Source organism: Odocoileus virginianus, chromosome 31 (assembly GCF_023699985.2).
Source record: "Odocoileus virginianus isolate 20LAN1187 ecotype Illinois chromosome 31, Ovbor_1.2, whole genome shotgun sequence".
Lineage (NCBI taxonomy): Eukaryota > Metazoa > Chordata > Mammalia > Artiodactyla > Cervidae > Odocoileus > Odocoileus virginianus.
Window position 1 is genome coordinate 6464810 of NC_069704.1, and position 24124 is coordinate 6488933.

Consider the following 24124-nt stretch of genomic DNA (forward strand, 5'->3'; position numbering starts at 1 on the left):
TCATGTCCAACTCTTGGCGGTCCCATGGACCGCATCACGCCAGGCTTCTTTGTCTTTCACCATCTCCCAGAGTTTGCTCAAACTCACGTCCATTGAGTCGATGATGCCATCCAGCCATCTCGTCCTCTGTCACCCAACATCACGATGATGCATTTACGGAGAAGAAAACTGAAGTTCACAGAGGGAGGTTGGTGGGGGGTTGGTGAGCACATATCCTTATGAGTTTAAAATTTTCTTTTTCTAAAACCGGCGTCTGTCCGCCTTTCCCCACACCGCATATGCCCTTCCATGAAGGGATGATTTTGGTGTGATCATAGCTGGATTTTAATTTCCTGTCTCTTCTTATCTGCACCCAAGCTTTTGGTTATATTCACAGACGGACAGATATTCAGAGAAGCTTTCTCCTTCCAAGTCCAGACTGAGGCTCCCAACCTGGAGTCTTTGCTGGTTTGAAATTCCCTAATAATACATTTTCACTCTCACCAACTTCTTACTGAAATTTGGCATTTCCTTCTATTGCAGACATGGGTGTGTTAATAGCACCTGTGGCTTTTTTGGCAATAGAAATCACGTAGTTTTATATCATCCTTCGTTTGTTGTTCCATTTGTTGCAAATGTCTTAAAAGATAGTTATTCTCTTCACTGCTTCCCATTTACAGTTGTTATTACATCTTTTACTAGATCTTTTTATTTATTGTGTCAATAAAGAAGCATATATATTATTATATGCCTGTTGGCTTTTTTAAAAAGTGTTATGATAAGTGGTTTCTTGTGTTATGCTTTTTGCATTTGATCTTATGCGTTTAAAAACATTATTCAAAGATGGCCCATATGCTTCTCTAGACTGACAAAAGAGTTACAGGTTGGGTTAAGAACGCTTGTTTTCTCAGCTTGAGTAACTTTCAGGGTTTCAGCCTGAAAAACAGGCTTTTGTTAATGAGAATCACAAAAATAAAGTGAGTGTATCCATGAAGTGGTTTACCTACATTCACATCCATTCATTCACTCATTCATTCATCTTGTCCAGTAAAAATCTGGGTGGTACCCGCACCGCGTTCCAGGCACGGGACTGCAGGGAGCGTGACAGAGCCCCTCCCCTCCTGGCGCTCCTGTCCCTTCCTGCCACCCTCATGTAGCCTGAGACTTAGGGGTTGTTATCCATGATCTGTTCATGGGGAAACTGAGGCTCGAGAGGAGGAATGCGCTGTTTCTCAGCTGATAAGTGGCAGGGTCTGGGTGTCAGCCCAGGGCTTCTTCCCGGTAGCACAGTTACAATTATTTCTAATTTCCAGGCTGGCTGTATAAGTCCCTTGATTTCCTTCGATACAAAACAAGGGAAACACTGGCTACATCCATACAATGGAAACCATAGTTATTTTCTCACCTCCCTTCCCCATCCTTACATTTCTACCCTCTCTTTCTTGGAAGGTTACCAGAAGTCTGAGCTGGAGTGACCCTTAGCGCTCATCCTGTCATTGTATAAATGCAAAATAGAGACCCAGAGAGGGCCGGGGGGTCACGTGGGGACACACAGCAATACAAGGCTGAGCAAGACCCACACCCCATTTACTCTCTAATGGGAGGCTTTCCCCGACCCCTCTCAGGCCAGCCCCTCTGCCTTCTCTGGTCACTGGAGTCTTCCCCCATCGCCAGGCAACAGGAGAACACAGCCCCCCGCCTCCTCTGGAGCCCACCTCAGTGAGGTTCCCTCTGAGATCAAGCCTCAGCATCCTCACTGAACCTTTTTGGTTTCTTTTGAATATGATGGCAGCGTTTGCAAGGGGTGGGAGAAAGGGAGTGAAGCTGAGTGAGGAGGAGGCTTCCTAAGACTGAGCCGGTCAGCTCAAGTACAGGGCAGAGGCGCTGGCTTTTTGTCAAAGAAGGGTCGCCTCAGAGATCAGATGGACTCTGAAGTCAGTGTGTGTGTTGGAGGGGGGTGGGCAGGGGGAATCACATACTATCCTGGATCCCTGGGGGAAAGCCCAGGGATGACAGAACTTCTCCAGGCTGCTGGCTGCTGTCACTTCAGGGGCAGACACTCTCTGGGGACATCTGCTTCCCCAGACACCCAAGTCCCACCCCCAACTCCCTGGGTTAAATGGACCCGTCTGCCATATGCTCTCATAGTATCCTGTATATATATATATATATTTGCTCCTATCATAATTTTTAATTATGATATTGACACAGATATGAATGTAGTTATAGATATAGCTGGGTCTTCCTGGTGGCTCAGACAGCAAAGAATCTGCCTGCAATGTAGGAGACCCGGGTTTGATCCCTGGATCAGGAAGGTCCCTGGAGAAAAGAATGGCTAACCACTCCAGTATTCTTTCCTGGAGAATTCTTCCCTGGAGAATTCCATGGACAGAGGAGCCTGGTGGGCTACAGTCCATGGAGTCGCTACTTCTGCTTCACTGACTACATGAAAGCCTTTGACTTTGTGAATCATAATAAACTGTGGAAAATTCTGAAAGAGATGCGAGTACCAGACTACCTTATCTGCCTCCTGAGAAACCTGTCTGAGGGTCAAGAAACAGCAGTTAGAACTGGACATGGAACAACAGACTGTCTGAAAATTGGGGAAAGAGCATGACAAGGCTGTGGGCTTCCCTGGTGGCTCAGATGGTAAAGAAACTGCCTGTGATGCAGGAGACCTGGGTTCGATCCCTGGGTCAGGAAGATCCCCTGGAGGAGGGCATGTCAACCCACTCCAGTATATATTCTTGCCTGGAGAATCCCCATGGACAGAGGAGCCTGACAGGCTACAGTCCACGGGGTCACAAAGAGTCAGACAAGACTGAGTGATTAAACACTCACATGACAAGGTATATTGTCACCTTGTTTATTTAACTTATATGCAGAGTACACCATGTGAAATGCTAGGCTGGATGAATCATAAGTTGGAATCAAGATTGTTGGGAGAAACAACAACCTCAGGTATGCAGATGATACCACTCTGATGGCAGAAAGTGAGGAGAGCATCTTGATGAAGGTGAAGCAGGAGAGTGAAGAAGCTGGCTTAAAACTCAGCATTCAAAATCTAAGATCATGGAATCCAGTGCCATCACTTAATGGCAAATAGATGGGGAAACATTGGAAATGGTGACAGGCTTTATTTTCTTGGGCTCCAAAATCACTGAGGACGGTGACTGCAGCCATAAAATTTAAAGACCCTTGCTCCTTGAGGAAAAAGCTATGACAAACCTAGACAGCATATTAAAAAGCAAAGACATCACTTTGCTGGCAAAGGTCTGTATAGTCAAGCTATGATTTTTTCCAGCAGTCACATATGGATGTGAGAGTTGGACCGTAAAGAAAGCTGAGCACCAGAGAATTGACATTTTTTAATCATGGTGCCGGAGAAGACTCTTGATAGTCCCTTGGACTGCAAGGAAATTAAGCCAGTGAATCCCAAAGGAAACCAACCCTGATTATTCATTGGAAAGACTGATGCTGAAGCTGAAGCTACAATACTTGGGTCCCCTGATGCAAAGAGCCAACTCATTGGAAAAGACCCTGATACTTTTCCTGATGGGAAAGATGGAAGGCAAAAGGAGAAGAGGGCGGCAGAGGATGAGATGTTTAGTTAGCATCACTGACTCAGTAGACATGAATTTGAGCAAACTCCAGGAGACAGTGAAGGACAGGGAGACCTGGTGTGCTTCCGTGCATGGGGTCACAGAGTTGGACACGGCTTAGCAACTGAACAACGATACAGAGGTATACAGCTACAGAGACACGAACTTGCAGGGTGATTGTGTTTTATTAACTGAGCTGTAAGTTCTAGGAGAGCAAAGCCTTTCTGTCTTGCTCTTTTCTGAAGGCTTAACCTCCAACCCCTGTGGTGGTGAGTGCTGGGTAAATATCTTTGAAATGAACAAATGCATTTCCAAAATACAGCAGCCCCTTATCAAGGCGTCTGTTTGAGCCTGACTGTGGTGAGGACCTTCTATATCTTCTATCTCATTAGTCCTGACTATGTCCCTGTAAGCTGAATTTCATTGTCCCCATTTCACAGATGGGCAATGGATACTCACAATCATTTTCTCTTTGTCCCCCAAACCATACAGATGATGGGCGGCCTCATCCATCTCTCCTCCTCTTCCTCCTCCTCCTCACTTTTTCGGTGAACAGCCATTGATGTGACTGTCACCGTGGTATTGCACAGCCCTCCCCAGGAAGCCTGACTCCTCTCCCCCATCCCCGAAAGTGGCCATCCCCATCAGGTTGCGTTCCTGCCACGGCCAGCAGGAGCAGGCCCTCAAGAGACAGCGTTCCCATTTTCAAAGGCTCTGACTTTCAAAAAGCCCAATCTGCTTCCCTGTACCAGCCCACCCCTGCCTAGAAGCCTTGTACCACCTAACCTTCATAAGGCCATTGCCATGTGCCAGCCACTGTCCTAACACTGTCCCTAACACAGTCTTCAACCGGTCTCAAAACAGCCCTAATCCTCAAAACAGAAACTTGGTTCCTTCTTCTAGGAAACGAGAATGATCCTATCATTTACATCACTGTGTTTTCATGATGATGAAGTAGGCTGCCACATGTCCTGCTGGAAACATTTCCTGGCATATTATGAGTGTTCAATAGTCGTGAACTATTATTACTGTTTTGTTGTTGCCGTAATGATTTACCTAAAATCGCAGTCTGTGTTATCAGTCTCAGTAAAAGCAGGATCTGGTTCTAGAGCCCTTTGGTGGATGCAGCTCCCAGGATGAAGTGCAGGATCGGCGAGGCCTGGCACGCAGACAGCCTTGTCTCCCAGCAGCCTCTGCTGGGCCATCCTTTGCTCAACCTCCCCTCCTCCTCGATACTCAGCTTCCCTGCATCGTTTGCAGTTCCCCCAAGCAGGGTATACCCTCTGCTACTGCTAGGCCTTCCCATATTCTGTTCCGTCTGCCCGGAACACCCTTATCTCACACCACGCTCCTTCACGTGGTTAGTTTCTGCTCAGCCTTTTTGTCTCAGCTTCAGTATTACCTCCTCCTAAAAGCCTTGTCTGGCTGCTCACTACCAAGGTCTGGGTGGGTGGAATGACTTCTTTTATAGTCCTAAGGCCCCAGTTACGTTGCAAGGTTTACTTTTTTTGGTTGTTTTTCTCTTCCTCCCCCGCACAGGCTATGTCATACCTATTCCTGTATTTTGCCCGGGAGGCAGCCCAGGGCCAAATTAGACATCAGCAAACATATCTGAGTGAATCGACACCATGAGGCCCCAAGTGCTCCTTCTCCTGCACTCAGCTTCACACATTCTCAAGTTACAGTCCTTGAGAGTTCACAGGAAATCAGATGATGCTGATTTCTGCCGGCCTTTGGACACCTTCTGTGTGTAAGACATTTTGCATATATCATCTACCTTATGTTCCAGGCTAACTCTCTAGCCAGCCAGGTATTAGTATCTCCGGTTTTCAGATAGGAAAATGGAGGCTCGGGGTTTACAGGACTCACCCAAGGTCCCATGGTGACTGAAGCTGGGAGACGAGCCTGCCTCGTGTCCTCTGCGCCCCGCAGCTGCTCCTGACCCCCGTGAGGGCGCACGTGGGGTGGGGAGGAGGGACCTGATTCCTGACAAGCCCTGTCCTCACCTCCGCACTCTCTGGGAGCTCAGGAGACAGGTTGCCTGGTGTCATCAGAGAAGGATTAGTCTGTACCCGTGGGGGGCTTGTCACCTCCTGGGCCCGGAGTCCTCCATCCGCACCTCCCTGTGAGTGACACCGACCTTTCCTGATGCTTAGTAACGGGGCCGCGTCCGCACCTGTTCCCAGCCGCCTGCCTCACGCTCTCCCCGCGCTGGGCTCAGCCGACTCGGGCAGACGGAATCCAAGTGCTGCTTCACACTCACACAACCCGCTCGGGAGGGGATGGCAGCCTCACTCAGCCTGGCAGGGCTTGGGGGACTGTTTTGAAACCAGTATTATCAGTAAAAAAAAAAGAAAAATTAGATTGCTAGAACTGGAGAGATGCTTCAAGACATCTTAGTGGCTGGAATTAATAGGTGACAAAAGAGAGGAAGAGTGATACCAAAGGAGAGGCATATTAATAGAGATCACAGAAGGTAAATTAATAGACTTATAATTTCATAAACATAATATGCATTTGTCATATTGCTAACAACTATTGAATCCAAAAAGTATGGGTGTTCGTTATATTATTCTTTCATTAACTTTTAAGATTCATCTGATAAAATGCTGAAAAAATTAAAATTAAAGGCAATGTAGGGGTTGTAAAAGCATTTGTTGTTGTTTAGTCATTCAGTTGTGTCCAACTCTTTGGGACCCCATGGACTGTAGCCTGCTATGCTCCTCTCTCCATGGAATTCTCCAGGCAAGAATACTGGAGTGGGTTGCCATTTCTTCCCCCAGGGGATCTTCCCAACCCAGGGATCAAACCTGCATCTTTGCACCTCCTACATGGCAGGAGGATTCTTCTACCGCTGAGCCACCAGTTGGAACAGCATTACATATAAATAAAGTATACAATTCAAACAGTAATAATAGTCATCATCTCAGTATCAGGCATGCAGTAGGTGCTGAAATATTTTTTGAATGAATGAACAGTAAATAGATTTGCATTGGATTTTAGACTTTAGAAAACATGGCCCTATGCACCCTTTCATTGCATCAGTCCCACAATAATCCTACATGGTTGGGAGCTAGAAAGATGCTGTTCCCATTTTACAGATGAGAAGAGTGAGGTTCAGAAGAAACTTCATAGAGGAGAAGGAATGTGTGTTCTGGAGTTGGACATACCTTGGTTCAAACCCTAACTCCAACACCGACCTGCGGGTTTTCCCATGTGAAACAGGAGATGGTGGTTCAGCCTACTGTGTCTTTTTGTAAATACAGTCTTATTGAAACATAGCCGTGCTCATTCATTGCATTTTGCATATCATTGTTGCATATTTTCTGTGGCTGATTGTGCACTATAAAAGCAGAATTGAGTAGTTGGAACAGAGGCCATATGGCTTGTAAAGCCTAAGATGTTGACTGTGGATTTCTGTATGGAGAAGTTTGCCAACCTCTGTTCTGCCTGGGGTGTGTTAGGTCCTTAATTATTGCTGGTCTTTTCTCCTCTCAAATGAAGGAGAAACGGCTTCACCGTGGTCCTTTCTCTACATTTTCACGGGCTTTGTAGATAGCATAGTGTGACATGCAGAGCCTGGAGTCGGGAGGACTGGTATGGAGTCAGTAGCACTGGAATTAAGACCAAAGGCCAGGATTATAGTCTTGGCTCTGTCCTGCTAGCCTACTCAGCTTGAGGACGTGTCTCTGAGCTGTGAGTTGTGGGTTGAGTAGTGTCCCCCAAAACTCTTGTCCACCCAGAACCTCAGAATGTGAACCTTTCTGGAGATAGAGTCTTTGCAGATTTAATTAAGATAAGGTCATAATAGATTAGTGTGTGCACGCACAGCATGCAAAGTCACTTTAATCATGGTCAGCTCTTTGCAACCCTATGAACTGTAGCCCATCAGTCTCCTCTGTCCATGGGATTCTCCAAGCCAGAATACTGGAGTGGGTTGCCATGCCCTCCTCCAGAGGATCTTCCCAACCCAGGGATCGAACCCACGTCTTTTGTGTCTCGTGCATTAGCAGGCGGTTTCTTTACCACTAGCGCCACCTGAGTGGACAGTAAATCCAGTGGATGGTGTCACTGTGAGGAGAGGAAGAGACAGACATGAGGAAGAGGCCATGTGACCATGACGGCAGAGATTAGAGTGATGCGGGCACAAGCCGAGGGATGCCGAAGGTTGCCGGGAGCTGTGAAGGGAGCTGTGAAGAGGCAAGAAGGGGTCTGCCCTAGAGTCTGGAGAGGAAGTGCGGCCCGCTGACACCTTCACTTGGGACACCCAATCTCCAGAACTGTGACAGCACATGTTTCTGTTGTCTTAAGTCGCCTGTTCTGTAGTCCTTGCTACGGCTGCTCTAGAAAACCAATGCACTGGTGTTTACCCTTTTATTCCGGTGCAGATCGAGGCTTCTGTGGCATGTACCCAGGTCAGCCGGCAGCGCTGGGAGGTGTGCAAGAGTGGCCCAGCCTCTGCCCTTCCCACTCTTCCTCCTGTAAGACCCAGAGGGATGGGTACACATCTTTGCCAGCTTTACTGTTAGGAGAGCTCTGACTTGCTCGAGGGCACAGAGCAAGCTGCACAAGCTGAGCCGTGGCCTGGAGAAAGCTCGGGACCTGACGTCAGGCAGCCGTGCATGCAGACCCTGTCCTCGCTGCTTCACCCCCGTGTGACCCGGGACAAGTCCCTTCTCTCCCCAGTAGCTGGTTTCTTGGGCTGCGGAGGTGGAGTAAAATGTATACCTCCGGGTTATGGAGTCAGTGCCAGAAAGAACCTAGCTCGGTGCTCAGGAGCTGATGGCGGAGGGAGATGATGTGGGTGATGCTGGCCGTTTCTGACAAAGCCGGGACTCCACCCGGTTGCCCCTGTCACCCCAGTGCCCCTGTCACCCCAGTCCACCTCCACCTCCAGGGCTAAACCCTCCATCCCTCTGTGCCCGGCTAGTGGGGCAGCTCTGAGCTCCCACAGACCCCAGATCCTGCACTCAGCGTCTGGCATGAGGAGTTGGGTCCTGACTTAGGAAAATGCCAGCGTCTGCCCCTGCTCTGATACTTCATTTTCCCAGCCTGACACGATTGGATTGCTGTTCTCAACTCAGTAACAGCCCCTGGGTCAGGGCTTTGTGTTTTAAATAATGTTCCCCGGATGTAACTGATGTTTATGCAGAATCAATCCTTTCAAAAGCTAACCGCCTCCTTATTTGTGTAGCCTGAGCTGTTTGCCAGGTTCCACTGGAAGGTGACAATTTTCGCTGGTTTTTCTCCTCTCTTCCTTTGTTTCTCTGGGTCGGTCTGTCTCTGCTGTTGTCTCTGTGTGTGTGGTCTTTCCACTCAGGCAGTGTCTTTTTCTTCCCTTCATTCTCTGTCTTCCTGAGTCCTTCCCCTTCCCCCTCTGCCCACTGTTCCCTCTTCTCTCCTCCCCGCCTCCTCTCCATCTCAGCACGCGTACACATTTATTCTGCTTGCCTTGATGTTTTTTCCTTTTTGAATCTGTCTCTTACTCCTCCTTCTCCCTCTCTTTCTTTCTCCTACTCTAGCTCTGCATTTTGTCTTTCTTTACTCAACCCCCCCCCCCCCCCCAAGCCTCCAGCATCCTCTCTTAAGCTCTGTCTCCATGACAGTCCTCTGGGTGTCTTGTCTTCTCTCTCTGTTTACCTATCCATTTGTCAGTTCATCCATCCATCCAGGCATCCATCCATCTCTGGATGACTGTATTTCTGCCTCTTAGCCTCTCTCCTTTCTTTCTAGCAGATTCTCTGCATGTTTGTCTCTTTTCTTGCTCTCACACTTTCTCTAATTCTCTCTCTCTGTCTTTATCTCCTCCCCTCACATATCATCCTTCTTCCTCCTCTAAGGATATTAATATTTTAATACCCTTAATGTCTTTCTGGGATTCCCAACTCTATGATTCAGAAGTGGGAGGCTCCCAAGAGCATGGGTTCAGGGACTGTTAATTGTCTCCCTCCATCCACCTTCCACCTTGACCTCACTCTGTACAAAGTTGGGAAGTGATAGATAAGCTGGCGGCTCTCCTCCTTGCTTATTCTTCTTTGTCCTACTACAGCCCTGAGCATGAGGGACTTAGGGTGGAAACCCAGAGTTGGGGCTAGGCAGGGGAGTGTCCTCTTTGGACATAATCTTGGTAAAACCACTGATTGGCGGTGGTCGCGTCCTTGCCTTCTGGTAACTGCTTTGTTTCACTTGCCAAACATCTACTTAGCACAGGTGCCTACCAGGCTGTGTGCTGGGGGCTAAAGAGGAGTGATTCTGTATCACTGAGCAGAGTTATTCGTGCTTTTGTGCTGTACAGTAGGTCCTTGTTGCTTATCCGTTTTAAATATAGCAATGTGCAGCCTGGACTGGGGAGTCGTTTGCGGAGAGAATGAATAATGTATGTGTGTGGCTGAGTCCCTTTGCTGTCCATATGAAGCTGTCACAGCATCGTTAATCAGCTGTGAGTGAGTGCATGTCGCTCAGTTGTGTTGGACTCTTTGCGACCCCATGGACTGCAGTCCATGGAATTCTCCAGGCCAGAATACTGGGGTGGGTAGCCTTTCCCTTCAGGGGATTTTCCCAACCGAGAGATCAAACCCAGGTCACCTGCATTGCAGGCGGATTCTTTACCAGCTGAGCCACAAGGGAAGTCCAGCTGTACTCCAATATAAAATAAAACATTGAAAAAATAATAATAAAAGGGATGACTAAGCCTTGGGCCTTTCACTCAAGAAGCTTACAGTCTCTTTGGGAATCTATGGAGTTGGTGATGAAGATCAATAAGATAATAGACTTAAACAATGGACTCAATGCGAAAAGGAAATGATTCTGTTTGGGGGATGTAGAGAAGGTTTCACAAAGGAGGTCACAGTGAGCTCATCGGACGTGAGGACTTTGTCCAGTGTCAGTGCCGTATTCCTAGTACCTAGAATGGCCCCCGGTACATAGTCAGCACTCAGAAAACATGTGTAATATAAGGATGAATGAATGGACGAATAAATTCACATGGTTTTAAGGATCCTTAGGATTCTGTGGGGGAGAGAAGTTGGAGCTGAGCATCCCAGGCAGAAGAGCGTGGTCGAGGATTCAGGAAGGTAAAGGTACACCCCGCACTCAGAGCCCCTCTGCAGGGCTGACCCGCCCATCCTCTGGGATGTGGCTGAGGCTCACAGCTCTGTCCCTCACTGGGCGTTACCTCGGCCACAAGGAGCTGCTGCCCCCAAGGACACCCCTTCCACGTGGTAGCCGGTGATGGGGTGACGCAGAGCCTTCCACGTGGCAGCCGGTGATGGGGTGACGCAGAGGTGATGCAGGAGACAGGGTCCCTTGGCTCCATTCTGGATGTCTTTAAAGGGCCACTCCAGCCTCAGAGCTCCCCTCACGACCACCGAGGTGGCAGATCTACGTGGCATCAACCACATGGCAGGACCGCCTCCCGCTGCCCAGTCACGCCCTGCTGGCTCCCTGTGTCCCAGGAGGGCACCTCGATAAACCTCCTATAAGCAGCGCTCTGTCTCAGGATGTGTTCGCAGGGAACCTGACCTCAGATTGTGTGTTTAGAGAATGAGAAGAAAGCTGTGGCTATGGAATGGGGGCTATGAGGACAAAGTAAAATGTAGCCAGTCAGGTAGGCGGGAACCTGATTATGCAAGACCTTGAATGCCAATGAAACTAATTTAGTTTTTCTTCTAGAAATAATGGAGACCTATTGCCCCATAGGGTATCTAGGTAGAGCTGGAATTTACAGGTTCACTGGCAGTCAGGATGAAAAATGGAACAGAACAGGGTAAGGTTGGAGTCAGGGAAGAAGCTGGGAGACTGAAGCCTGGAGCTCCAAGCCTGAGGAGCGGAAGGTTGGGAGAAAGGCTGAAGGGTGTGGTCCAAAGACATCACTAGGGGTGCTCACCGGCCCCCTCGTACAACACATGTGTAACCTCCCCTCTTTCTTAGTTCTGGATTCCATGAGTTATACATCATGGAAGAAGATGGTGCCTCTTTTTACTGCCTCTGGTGATGCTTTAATAAAGTCTCTTGCAAGTAATGAACACACCATAGATCAGCCAGGGCTAGGATAGTCCTTATTTGGGGGCCCTTTTCCCAGAAAGCAGCATCCAGAAACTTGCATTTTTTATCTCTCCTCACATAGAATTTTGGCAGATTCATGGATTATGGTATCTAGTCTTATTCTATTGTGAACCGCATTTGGGAGGTTCACGCATGCATTTGCCTAGAGTCTTATCATCTTTACAACAGCTGATGCTACTGGTGTTGATGGTGTGATTTGTAGGCAAGAGTCTGAAAAATATAGTACTAGGGTCAGAGAGTTCCATGTTTGTGTCTTGGCTCTGCTGTTTATAGGCTGTGTAATTTGGGGTGAGTGCCACCCCTCCCATAGTTTCAATTTATCTCTGCAAAGTTGGAACACTAGGAATGTGCCCATTTTACAGAGTTGCTGTGGGGATGTCTGGAACCTGTAGAAACATGTATAATGCAAGATAAGAGCTGTGTAGTAGGAGGAACTTCCTCTTTGGACTCAGACGGAGGTGGGCACAGACTTTTAACTCTGCCACGTTACAGGCTGGTGGCCGTCAGCAGAACGATTCACCTTTCTTTTTTTTTTTTTCAATTGAATTTGTAATTGATTTACAGTATTATGTTAGTTTCATGAGTACCACAAAATGATTCAGTTATATATATACATATGTATTTTCAGATTATTTTCCATTATAGATTAATACATGATAATGAATATAGCCCCTACACACTATAGTGAATCCTTGCCATTTATTTTATATGTCGTGGTGTGTATCTGTTAATCTCATATTCCTAATTTATCCCTACCCCCGCTTTCCCCTTTGGTAACCATAAGTTTATTTTCCACATCTGTGAGTTTGTTTCTGTCTTGTGAATAAGTTCATTTTTATTTTTATTTTTTCTGGATTTCAGAAGTGATACCATACGACATTTGTATTTCTCTGCTTGACTTACTTCACTAGGTATGACAGTCTCTAGGCCCATCCATGTTACTATAAATGGCATTATTTCATTCTTTTTATGACTGAGTGGTGTTCCATCATGTATATATGCTGCAACTACTTTAGTCGTTCATCTGCTGATGGACACTTAGGTTGCTTCCATCTCTTGGCTGTTGTAAATAATACTTGTCCTTTTTCAGTCACAGTTCACTTATTGGTAAAATGGAAATCATATGTCTACTTTCAAGAATTATGAGGGTTATTGAAATAAAAGGTACAAAGTTCCAAATATATACCTCTTTATCAAAACTAAACAACCATCATGTCATATGATAGTATAACCACTGAATTTACTTCTTTTTGGTTTTCTTTGCTTCTTATTTTCTTTTTAAATAAGCATTTGTATCATTCTCTTGATTACACATATGATGAATAATGATCTCAAAAGTAATGTACATTAAAATTGGTTTTGACTCAGTGATGCCGATGTCTCTGGGATGTAACTGTCCCCTTTCTCTCAAAGGGAGGATGCGATGCTGTCCACGTACTTTGAAACCATCAACGACCTGCTGTCCTCCTTCGGGCCTGTCCGTGACTGCTCTCGGAACAACGGGGGCTGCACGCGCAACTTCAAGTGTGTGGCTGACCGTCAGGTGGACTCCTCGGGGTGTGTGGTAAGTGCCCTTGCCTGTGAACATGGTGCTGGCTCTGGTGCCAAGGCTGCCAGCCAGAGGCCCTTCTGTGAGGGGGCAGCAGGTCAAGGTCGTAGCTCCTGCCTTCGTGGCCTTCAGTACATCAGGCCTCCCTCCTTGATTTCCTCATCTCGACAGTGGGACCCAATCACACGGACCTCCTGTAAGTGTCGGAAGAATGAAATGAGCTATTACAGCTTCAGTGCCCACTATTCAGTAGGTCCTTGAGAGTTCCTGGCCTCTGGCTCACCAGCACCCCAGCTCTGCCCCTGCTCCACCCCACAGGTACAAAATGCACTAAACCACTGCAAGTGCTCAATTGGATTAAGAGTTTGAGGGCATAGTCAGTGAACAGTGAGCATCTCTCAAGGAGTTCTGTTTATAAAACGCAGGAGAACGCCTCTGGATAGGATCATGTGTAAAGGCGCTCAGAATGGAAATGAGTTGGCACCTTTGCCCTCCACAATATATCGATGTGGGGATTTAGCCTTCCAGGAAGTTCACAGTCCACTTGAGAGTGAGGTCGGGCCTGTCTTGTCTCTGGACAGTCAGTGGGGAACATGTCATCTGTTCGGAAGAGAAGTAGCAGGTGAGATCTAAAGTGTGAGGAAAGCTTGCTGGAGACAGTGGTGTTGTAATGGGCTTCATAAGATGAGTCAGTGTGCACTGGGAAGAGAGTGGGGCTGGGGGATGCAAAGCCACGGAGGGGATGGTGTCCTTGCTTGCACGGAGCTTTAGTATCGAATGTGCGGTAAGAACATGGAAGATACATGAGCGTCATGGTTGGTCCCAAACTGGAAAAGGGTCCCAGACTGGATGATGCGTCTTATAGGAATGATCAAGGGCACTTGTTTAAAATGCACGTTCCAGGTAAAATGTCCACGAGAAGGTGAAATGTTACACTAGAAGTTTTGATTCTATCGTGGGAGTTCGGTCCCCAGAGCCTGAATTTGTAACACTGTTATGAGCAGTGCATGTGTGTGCGAGGTGGGGGTGTCTTACAAGCTCACTTGGGAAACATCGTCCTGCTTGCTAAATGCCTCGGCCTGGCCCCCCTCCAACCTCTCCATCACTTTACTTCCTTCTACACTAGAGCCTGTCCTGTTGGAGGAGACTCTTGAGAGTCCCTTGGACTGCAAGGAGATCCAACCAGTCCATCCTAAAGGAGATCAGTCCTGGGTGTTCATTGGAAGGACTGATGCTGAAGCTGAAACTCCAGTACTTTGGCCACCTGATGGGAAGGGCTGACTCATTGGAAAAGACCCTGATGCTGGGAGGGATTGAGGGCAGGAGGAGAAGGGGACGACAGAGGATGAGATGGCTGGATGGCATCACCGACTCGATGGACATGAGTTTGGGTAAACTCCGGGAGTCGGTGATGGACAGGGAGGCCTGGCGTGCTGCAGCTCATGGGGTCGCAAAGAGTCGGACACGACGGAGCGCCTGAACTGAACTGACTCTAGAACCAATTGAGATAATTAGTTGCTGTCCCTGAACACACTTACATATTTAATGCCTCAGAGGCATTTCTCATGCCGTTCTTTCACCTTCAGTGGCTTGCTCCCCTAACAATGTAGCAAACAAATGGACTTCCTTTGAGATCCATCTCCTTTAGGAAGCCTTTCCCCTCTCCCCAATGGAGAAATAACCATGCTGTGGTGAGAACCATTACTGTTTTTGTGTATGTTTATCTGTTATACCACCTGTGATAATTTATAGTCCAGGCTGGCTTTTTTCACGTGTGAAAGTGAAAGTTGCTCAGTTGTGTCCGACTCTTTGTGACTTCATGGACTATACAGTCAATGGAATTCTCCAGGCCAGAATACTGGAGTGCATAGCCTTTCCCTTCTCCAGGGGATCTTCCCAACCTGGGATCGACCCCAGGTCTCCCGCATTGTAGGCAGATACTTTACCAACTGAGCTATCCCAATAAGCTGAGGGAGAACCCAGGGAATCTGTTGATTCAGCTCAGCACCCCAATCAGTACCCAGCTCAGTACCCATCTCAGAAGATAAGAAGAAAGAAAGAGGGCGGGAAGGGAGGAATGAGTCCATGGATGAAAATGCCTGCTCTGGACTAGGTTCTTTGAAAGAGACCAAGGGAATACACAGTCGGCTCTTAAAGCACCTACATAGCCTCTAGGGAGATAGACGAGGGCCAGGAAACCAGTACAAAGAAGCTTCTAGAGGATGAGATAGTGCAATAAAACTATTTCAGACTCAAAGATCAAGAGGTCTTCAGAAGCCAATGGGCAATGGAGAGTTTATTGATGAGAATTTTTAGAATTCTAAGTGATAGAAACTCAATATAAATTACTTCAGGCAAAAAGAGGCAATGTATTGACTGAAATGGAAGTCCACTCAGTAGGACTGAGGGGCTCACACTGTCACTGGGATCCATCTCCTCTCAGCTCTGCTCTCAGGACCACGCCACACCTTCTCTACACAGTGAGTCCTGCAGGACACCAGCGTCTTTTTCCTTTCGTTGTTGTTCAGTCACTGGGTCATGTCCAACTCTTGTGACCCCATGGACCACAGCGTGCCAGGCCTGCCTTGAGCAAACTTGAGAGTTTGGTCAAGTTCCTGTCCACTGAGTCGGTGATGCTGCCCAACTATCTCATCCACTGCTCTGCTTTTCTCCTTTCGCCTTCAGTCTTTCCTGGCATCGTGGTCCTTTCCAGTGAATTGGATCTTCATATCTGGTGGCCAAAGGATCAGAGCTCAGGTTCAGCATCAGTCCTTTCAATGAACATTCAGGGTTCATTTCCTTTAGGATTGACTGGTTTAATCTCCTTGCAGTCCAAGAGGCTGTCAAGAATCTTCTCCAGCACCACATTCTCTTTCCTAGTCCCTCCAACTAAGGTCACAGAATTCCATCTGATTGGGTCAGCTTGTCTTTCATGCCCATCCCTGTACCAGTCGCTGTGGTTGGAAGGACTAGACTCATCCCGGAACTTGGGATGTGCGTCAGAGGCGGCTGCATCTAAACTCTGTGGTAGTGAGCCGGGGGGAGGCATAGGCCCTCAAGGAAAAGTAGGGAGCTAGCAACAGGAAGAGGGCTTGCAGAAGCTGGGTGGGTGTGCATAAGCGGCTGTCCACATCAGAGTATTTGCAAAGTAGCCTGCCATGCTGCATGTTGGGAGACTGAAGCCCCGAGAGAGAGGAGGGTTTGCCCACGTCTCAGAGCTGGTCATGAGCTCCTTGTTGAAGTCAGATCATGAGCTCCTTATCCCCAAATTCAGACTTAAGTTGAAGAAAGTGGGGAAGACCACTAGACCATTCAGGTATGACCTAAGTCAAATCCCTTATGATTATACAATGGAAGTCAGAAATAGATTTAAGGGACTAGATCTGATAGACAGAGTGCCTGATGAACTATGGATGGAGGTTCGTGACACTGTACAGGAGACAGGGATCAAGGCCGTCCCCAAGAAAAAGAAATGCAAAAAAGCAAAATGGGTGTCTGAGGAAGTCTTACAAATAGATGTGAGAAGAAGAGAAGCGAAAAGCAAAGGAGGAAAGGAAAGATATTCCCATTTGAATGCAGAGTTCCAAAGAATAGCAAGGAGAGATAAGAAAGCCTTCCTCTGTACATCTGTGTCTCTTTTTCTGTTTTGCATATAGGGTTATCATTACCATCTTTCTAAATTCCGTATGTATGTGTTAGTATACTGTAATGTTCTTTATCTTTCTGGCTTTGGACTCTGTGGGAGAAGGCGAGGGTGGGATGTTTTGAGAGAACAGCATCGAAACATGTATATTATCTATGGTGAAACAGATCACCAGCCCAGGTTGGATGCATGAGACAAGTGCTCGGGCCTGGTGCACTGGGAAGACCCAGAGGGATAGGGTAGAGAGGGAGGTGGGAGGGGGGATCGGGATGGGGAATACATGTAAATCCATGGCTGATTCATGTCAATGTATGACAAAACCCACTACAATATTGTAAAGTAATTAGCCTCCAACTAATAAAAATAAATGAAAAAAAAAAAAGAAAGAAAGAAAGCCTTCCTCAGCGTTCAATGGAAAGAAATAGAGGAAAACAATAGGATGGGAAAGACTAGAGATCTCTTCAAGAAAATTAGAGATACCAAGGGAACATTCTATGTAAAGATGGGCTCAATAAAGGAGAGAAATGGTATGGACCTAACAGAAGCAGAAGATATTAAGAAGAAGTGGCAACAATACACAGAAGAACTGTACAGAAAAGATCTTCATGACCCAGATAACCATGATGGTGTGATCGCTCACCTAGAGCCAGACATCCTGGAATGTGAAGTCAAGTGGGCCATCACTATGAACAAAGCTAGTGGAGGTGATGGAATTCAAGTTGAGCTATTTCAAATCCTGAAAGATGATGCTGTGAAAGTGCTGCACTCAATATGTCAGCAAATTTGGAAAACTCAGCAGTGCCAGCAGGACTGGAAAAGGTCAGTTTTCATTCCAATCCCAAAGAAAGGCAATGCCAAAGAATGCTCAAACTACCACACAATTGCACTCATCTCACACGCTAGTAAAGTAATGCTCAAAATTCTCCAAGCCAGGCTTCAGCCATACATGAATGGCAACTTTCCAGATATTCAACTGATTTTCGAAAAGGAAGAGGAACCAGAAATCAAATTGCAAACATCCACTGGATCATCAAAAAAGCAAGAAAGTTCCAGAAAAACATCTATTTCTGCTTTATTGACTATGCCAAAGCCTTTGACTGTGTGGATCATAACAAACTGTGGAAAATTCTGGAAGAGGTGGAAGTACCAGACCACCTGACCTGCCTCTTGAGAAATCTGTATGCAGGTCAGGAAGCAATAGTTAGAACTGGACATGGAACAACAGACTGGTTCCAAATAGGAAAAGGAGTACGTCAAGGCTGTATATTGTCACCCTGCTTATTTAACTTATATGCAGAGTACATCATGAGAAACGCTGGGCTGGAGGAAGCACAAACTGGAATCAAGATTGCCAGGAGAAATATCAATAACCTCAGATATGCAGTTGTCACCACCCTTATGGCAGAAAGTGAAGAGGAACTAAAAAGCCTCTTGATGAAAGTGAAAGAGGAGAGTAAAAAAGTTGGCTTAATGCTTAACATTCAGAAAACTAAGATCGTGGCATCTGGTCCCATCACTTCATGGCAAATAGATGGGGAAACAGTGGAAACAGTGGCTGACTTTATTTTTCTGGGCTCCAAACTCACTGCAGATGGTGATTGCAGCCATGACATTAGAAGACACTTACTCCTTAGAAGGAAAGGTATGACCAACCCAGATAGCATATTAAAAAGCAGAGACATTGCTTTACCAACAAAGGTCCATCTAATCAAAGCTATTGTTTTTCCAGTAGTCTTATATGGATGTGAGAGTTGGACTATAAAGAAATCTGAGTGATGAACAATTGATGCTTTTAAACTGTGGTGTTGGAGGAGACTCTTGAGAGTCCCTTGGACTGCAAGGAGATCCAGCCAGTCCATCCTAAAGGAGATCAGTCCTGGGTGTTCGTTGGAAGGATTGATGCCAAAGCTGAAACTCCAATACTTTGGCCACCTGATGCGAAGAACTGACTCATTTGAAAAGACCCTGATGCTGGGGAAGATTGAGGGCGGGAGGAGAAGGGGACAACAGAGGATGAGATGGTTGGATGGCATCACCGACTCGATGGACATGGGTTTGGATAAACTCCTGGAGTAGGTGATGGACAGGGAGGCCTGGTGTGCTGCGGTCCATGGGGTTGCAAAGAGTCGGACACGACTGAGCAACTGAACTAGAGCTGGTCAGTGGATTAAAAAAAATTCAAAAACATGTTCTAAATGATCCATGTTGTCTCCAAAACATGAGTCTGATCTTTCTGAAAGGACTAAGTTGTCTCGTTCTTCTTTTTTTCATCAGTTCTCTTTCCTTAAATAATTAAAGTCCTTCTTAAGGATAGACATCACATCCCTAAAGAATGAAACCTCATAAATGCAGAGATGTGTGTGTGTGTGTGTGTGTCTGTGTGTGTGTGTATCTTCATGTGCAGGCAGGAATTATCTCTTTTCCCCTCTCATTAATGTAAACTGGAAAAATAAGAGGAGACTGAGAAAGTACGTCCATTCCTTGGAGCTTAAGAGAAAATTCAACAGTCTGATGAGGTTGTCAGTGACCTTCCTCTATAGATTAAGGATCTAATGTTAAAGCTGCAACTTCAGAGCTCGACGGATAGAAGGCAAGCTCTTCTCTGTGACTTCGGAACAGACAGGGAAATACCCACTTTTACACTGAAATTAAAAATCTCTCTTTTCTCTGTAGACTTTCCATAATGCTGGGAAAGGTAAATTTTTTTTATTGTAGCCCATCTTCTAAGAAACTTATTCTGGCAAAAACAAATAATATCTTATATTTTTAGAACACTTTCGAGTTCTTAAGGCATGTCTACATCCAATGATTCATTCTTCTTCACCGCAGACCTGGTGGGTAGATTCGCTCACCTGTGTGGGAAGCAACGTGACTTTCCACGGTTTCACCGCAAGGTGGTAGGATAGAGGCCCAAGCCCTGGGCTGCTTCCCTGTGGCTGAGAGGAGACGGCGGCAAAGGACCTCGGAAAGGAGACTTGTCTGGGTGAAGTGGGTTGAGCCCTGACTTGGTCATTGCCAAGCTTTTGAATCTGTATTGACCTGGTTAGCTTTCAGCTGTTAAGTTTTTCAAAGGGAACAATAGCTCTTGAACTCATAGGTTTTCTGAAAAATCAAAAAAATGTAACTGGAAGTGATCTGAGGTTTACAGAGTACCTCATCTGTGTGAGATGAGGAAGCCACCATTACCGATGTATTAAGCATCTTCTCCAGCACCACGGTGCAAAAGCATCAATTCTTCGGCGCTCAGCCTTCTTTAGGGTCCAACTCTCACATCCATACATGACTACTGGATAAACCATAGCTTTGACAATACAGTCCAAAGGAGCACGGTGTATTTAATTTTCTATAATGTTTCTATGACTGGATTTTATTTATTTGCTGCTCTGTCCAATGACAGTGGAAACTTAGTCAGTTTAGGTGTTCTGTGTCCCACCTCTTCTGAACATCTCAGTTCAAGGAGGCTGATGCACTTCCAAGGCATGGGTGTGAAGGGATGCTTGATGCTGGACTAACTCCACTCTAGTATCCACCATCCCATCTGGCCCTTCATCACTCTTCTTCCTTTCTAACCTACAGCAGGACTTCCCTGTTCCACCCAGTTTACAGGTGTGTGGCCCATCCTGGTATCTGCTGCCATGTTCTGTTCATCTCCACCACTCAGCATTTGAGGCCAGTTGGTTCCAACCATCGGAGACATTCCACAGCCTACTGAGGGCGTGAGGAATGTCCAGTCGCTCTTCTACCCACCCCTGCGGACCTCAGAGTCTGAAGCTGGCTGAAGCTGTCTTGATCCAGACAGACCATGAAGGCCTTTGTAGATGGCACATTTCATGCCAGGAAGAGCACGTGACCACATTTACCATCCACCAGACACTGGCAAGTGAGACATGGATGCCTTTGCCTTGATATCTCTCAGACCCACCTGATTTTCTACTGCCCACATCCTGTCTACCCACTCATGTCATCAGCCTGGTGGGAACAGAGCACGGGATCCCTTTGACAAGGTCATCTTGTTTAATACCCAGCATTCCTCTTTTTGTTGTTGTTCAGTTACTGAGTCACATGCTGTTCTTTGTGACCCCATGGATTGCAGCACGCCAGGCTTCCTTGTCCTTCACTATCTTTCGAAGTTTGCTCAAACTCATGTCCACAGAGTTGATGATTCCATCCAACCGCCACATCCTCTTTTGCGCCGTTTTCCTCCTGCCCTCAGTCTTTCCCATGGGTCTTTTCCAATGAGTCGACTCTTTGCATCAGGTGACCAAAGTATTGGAGCTTCAGCTTCAGCACCAGTTCTTCCCATGAATAGTCATGATTGATTTCCTTTAGGGTTGACTGGTTTGATCTCCTTGCAGTCCAAAGGACTCTCAAGAGTCTTCTCTAGCACCAAAAGCATCAATTTTTTGGCAGCCAGTCTTCTTTATAGTTCAACTCTCACATACATACATGACTACTGTAAAAATCATAGCTTTAACTATATGGACCTTTGTCAGCAAAGTGATGTCTTTACTTTTTTAATATGCTGTCTACATTCCTCTCTTCTCCCAGTTCAAGTAGTCTTTATGGCTGGAAGGGAGGCCACTTCTATAACAGATTATAGATTCTTCTGCTTATTATATATATAGATAGATATAAAATAAGCAGAAGAATTAGACCTCAATTTCTGAAGTACATATTAAAAAAAAAAATGCCTTCTCTTGCTTGGCATTCTGGTTCTGCTGTGCTCATCTTCTCCTGGGATAATGTAGTCCTTAGGTGTGCAGCTGCCAAATTGGGGAGGGTCATAGAATGTTGGGGGGCTTCCCTTATAGCTCAGTAAGTAAAGAATTCACTGCAATGCAGGAGACCCCGGTTCAATTCCTGGGTCAGAAAGATCCGCTAGAGAAGGGAAAGGCTACCCACTTCAGTATTCTGGCCTGGAGAATTCCGTCGACTGTGTAGTCTGTGGGGTCACAAAGAATCAGACACAACTGAGCCGCTTTCACTTTCACTTTCATAGGATGTGTCGAAGGCAGACAGATGCCTACTTTCTACTACCTAGGGCCTGTGAATATGTTATTTTATATGACATTGGAGGATTGCATTCACTTATGAGTTTAGTTGCCAAAAAGCTGAATTTTGAAGAGAGGGACTGACTATTTGGGGTTATCAGGATGAGCCCAATAAAATCAATGTCCTTAAATGTGGAGGAAGAAGGCAGCAGAGAGATGCAGCATGACTGGCTTTGAAGATGTAGGAAGAGATTTGTTGTTATTCAGTCACTCAGTCATGTCCAACTCTGGCCCCATGGACCGCAGCATGCCAGGTTCCCCTGCCCTTCACTGGCTCCCAAAGTTTGCTCAGATTCATATCCACTGAGTCAGAGGAAGGGGTTAGAAGTTAAAGAAAGTCTCTGGAAGTTGGATGAGGCAAGGAAATGGACTCCCTCTCGCCTGCCATGTAATCTAGAAAAGGAATGTAGCCTTGTTGAGACCTTGAATTTAACCCAGTGAGACTTTTTGTATTTCTGTCCTATAGAACTGCAAGGTAATAAATTGGTGTTTTATAAACTTCCAAGTCATGATAATTTGTTATACCATCAGTGGAACATTAATGCAGGTGAATAATAATATGGGAAGGCAGGCTGATCCCAGAGATGATATATAAAAAATCATCCTGTTATTTTGAGTTTCAATTATTTCCAGGGAGGCCCTCACCTCTTGACCAGGGATGGAGAAGGTAGCAATGAATGAAGCATCAAAAGAGGGAGGGAGAGAATACTGTGTTCTTAAATGTGCTAAAGAGTACAAAAAATAAAAAAATGTTATCTATTAGAAGTGGTCTAAATGTGACAAACAGAATGATGTCAGCAAGACACAGTTTGAAAAGTAAGCTATGGTTCCATTTATTCTGTGTGGCAGCATAAACGTTGCAAATTTTAATCAAGATAGAGGACAAAACCAGAGAAACTGTAAGCACTTAATCATGATATCCTGCAGGGGACGCGCCCACCATCTCTGAATAGCTGCTGCCCCCGAAGCATTTCACGCCTGCTGTTCCCTTGTGTTATCCTGGTTTTCTCAGCTCCAGAAGGGGCCTTTTATTGGACTCAGCCCTAGACAATCCGGTGATCAAAATGTATCCTCCTCAGCCCCTTTATAAGTGTCAGTCTATAGCTCCTCTTCTTTGTTACAATTTTCTGCTATTGTGTAACTGTCTTAATGTGCAGCAATTTGGATGGAGCTAGAGTTTGTCATACTGATTGAAGTAGGTCAGACAAAGACAGACAAATATCATATGGTATCATTTATATATGGGATATAAAAAAATGATACAAATGAACTTATTTACAAAACAGGAACAGACTCACAGACTTAGAAAACAAGCTTTTGGTTACATAGGGAAAAGGTGTGGGGGAAGGCTAAATTAGGAGTTTGGGCTTAATGTATATACATCACTATGTATAAAATAGATAACAAGGACCTACTGTATAGCACAGAGTTGTCTACTCAATATTCTGTTTTATAGGTATATATATATACACACACACACACCTACACACATATATATATATATCCCAGATGGCATAGTAAAGCAAAGTTAGTTATAGTATATATATATATATATATATACACTCACTTTGCTATACATATAACTTTGTTGTACACCTGAAAATAACACATTATAAGTCAACTATAATATAAAATAAAATTTTTTTTTAAGAAAGTTCTATTGAATAATGGTTATTTAGAATATAGTCTATAGTTCATTTTTAATGTATGCCTTTATGAAGATCATATTTGATTGTTGGAGCATGTTAACAATTTGAAACATTAGTTACAATAAAAAGAAAGAATGAGTTAAAAAACAACCACCACAACTCTGGCTTGAAATAAACAGTCTGTTTTGCTCCCAGTGTTGTGGGTCAGGAATGGGGAAGGACTTGGCTGAGTGATGTGTCTCTGACCTACAGCACATGGCTGGGATCTGGGGCTGGAGAATGAGTGTCCCAGAGGCTCTCTGCACTTCCCCGGTGCTGGGGCTGGTTCATCCTGGTTCTGTTAGATCTCAGCTGGCTCTTTTTCCAGAGTGCTTGCCCTATTGGTGTCTCTATTTGGCTTGGACTTTTCATGCCACAGAGGCTGGATTTGCAAAGTTTGTGGTTATTGTTCAGTTGCTAAGTCATATCTGACTCTTTGTAACCCAATAGACTGCAGCACACCAGGCATCTCTGTCCTTCACTTTCCCCCAGAAGTTGCTCAGACACATGTTCATTGAGTCGGTGATGCTATCTAACCATCTCATCCT

At 45.8% G+C, this 24124-nt stretch overlaps 1 protein-coding gene across 9 annotated transcripts in view; it reads left to right on the forward strand.

Annotated features, from left to right (window-relative positions):
- ASTN2 (astrotactin 2) overlaps positions 1-24124 on the forward strand; it is a 996620-nt gene that overhangs the window by 578437 nt on the left and 394059 nt on the right. For all 9 annotated transcript variants that reach the window (XM_070459205.1, XM_070459200.1, XM_070459201.1 and 6 more), the window contains one exon: positions 13059-13209. In XM_070459205.1, coding sequence (XP_070315306.1) covers positions 13059-13209 — 151 coding nt within the window. The remainder of the gene's footprint in view (positions 1-13058; positions 13210-24124) is intronic.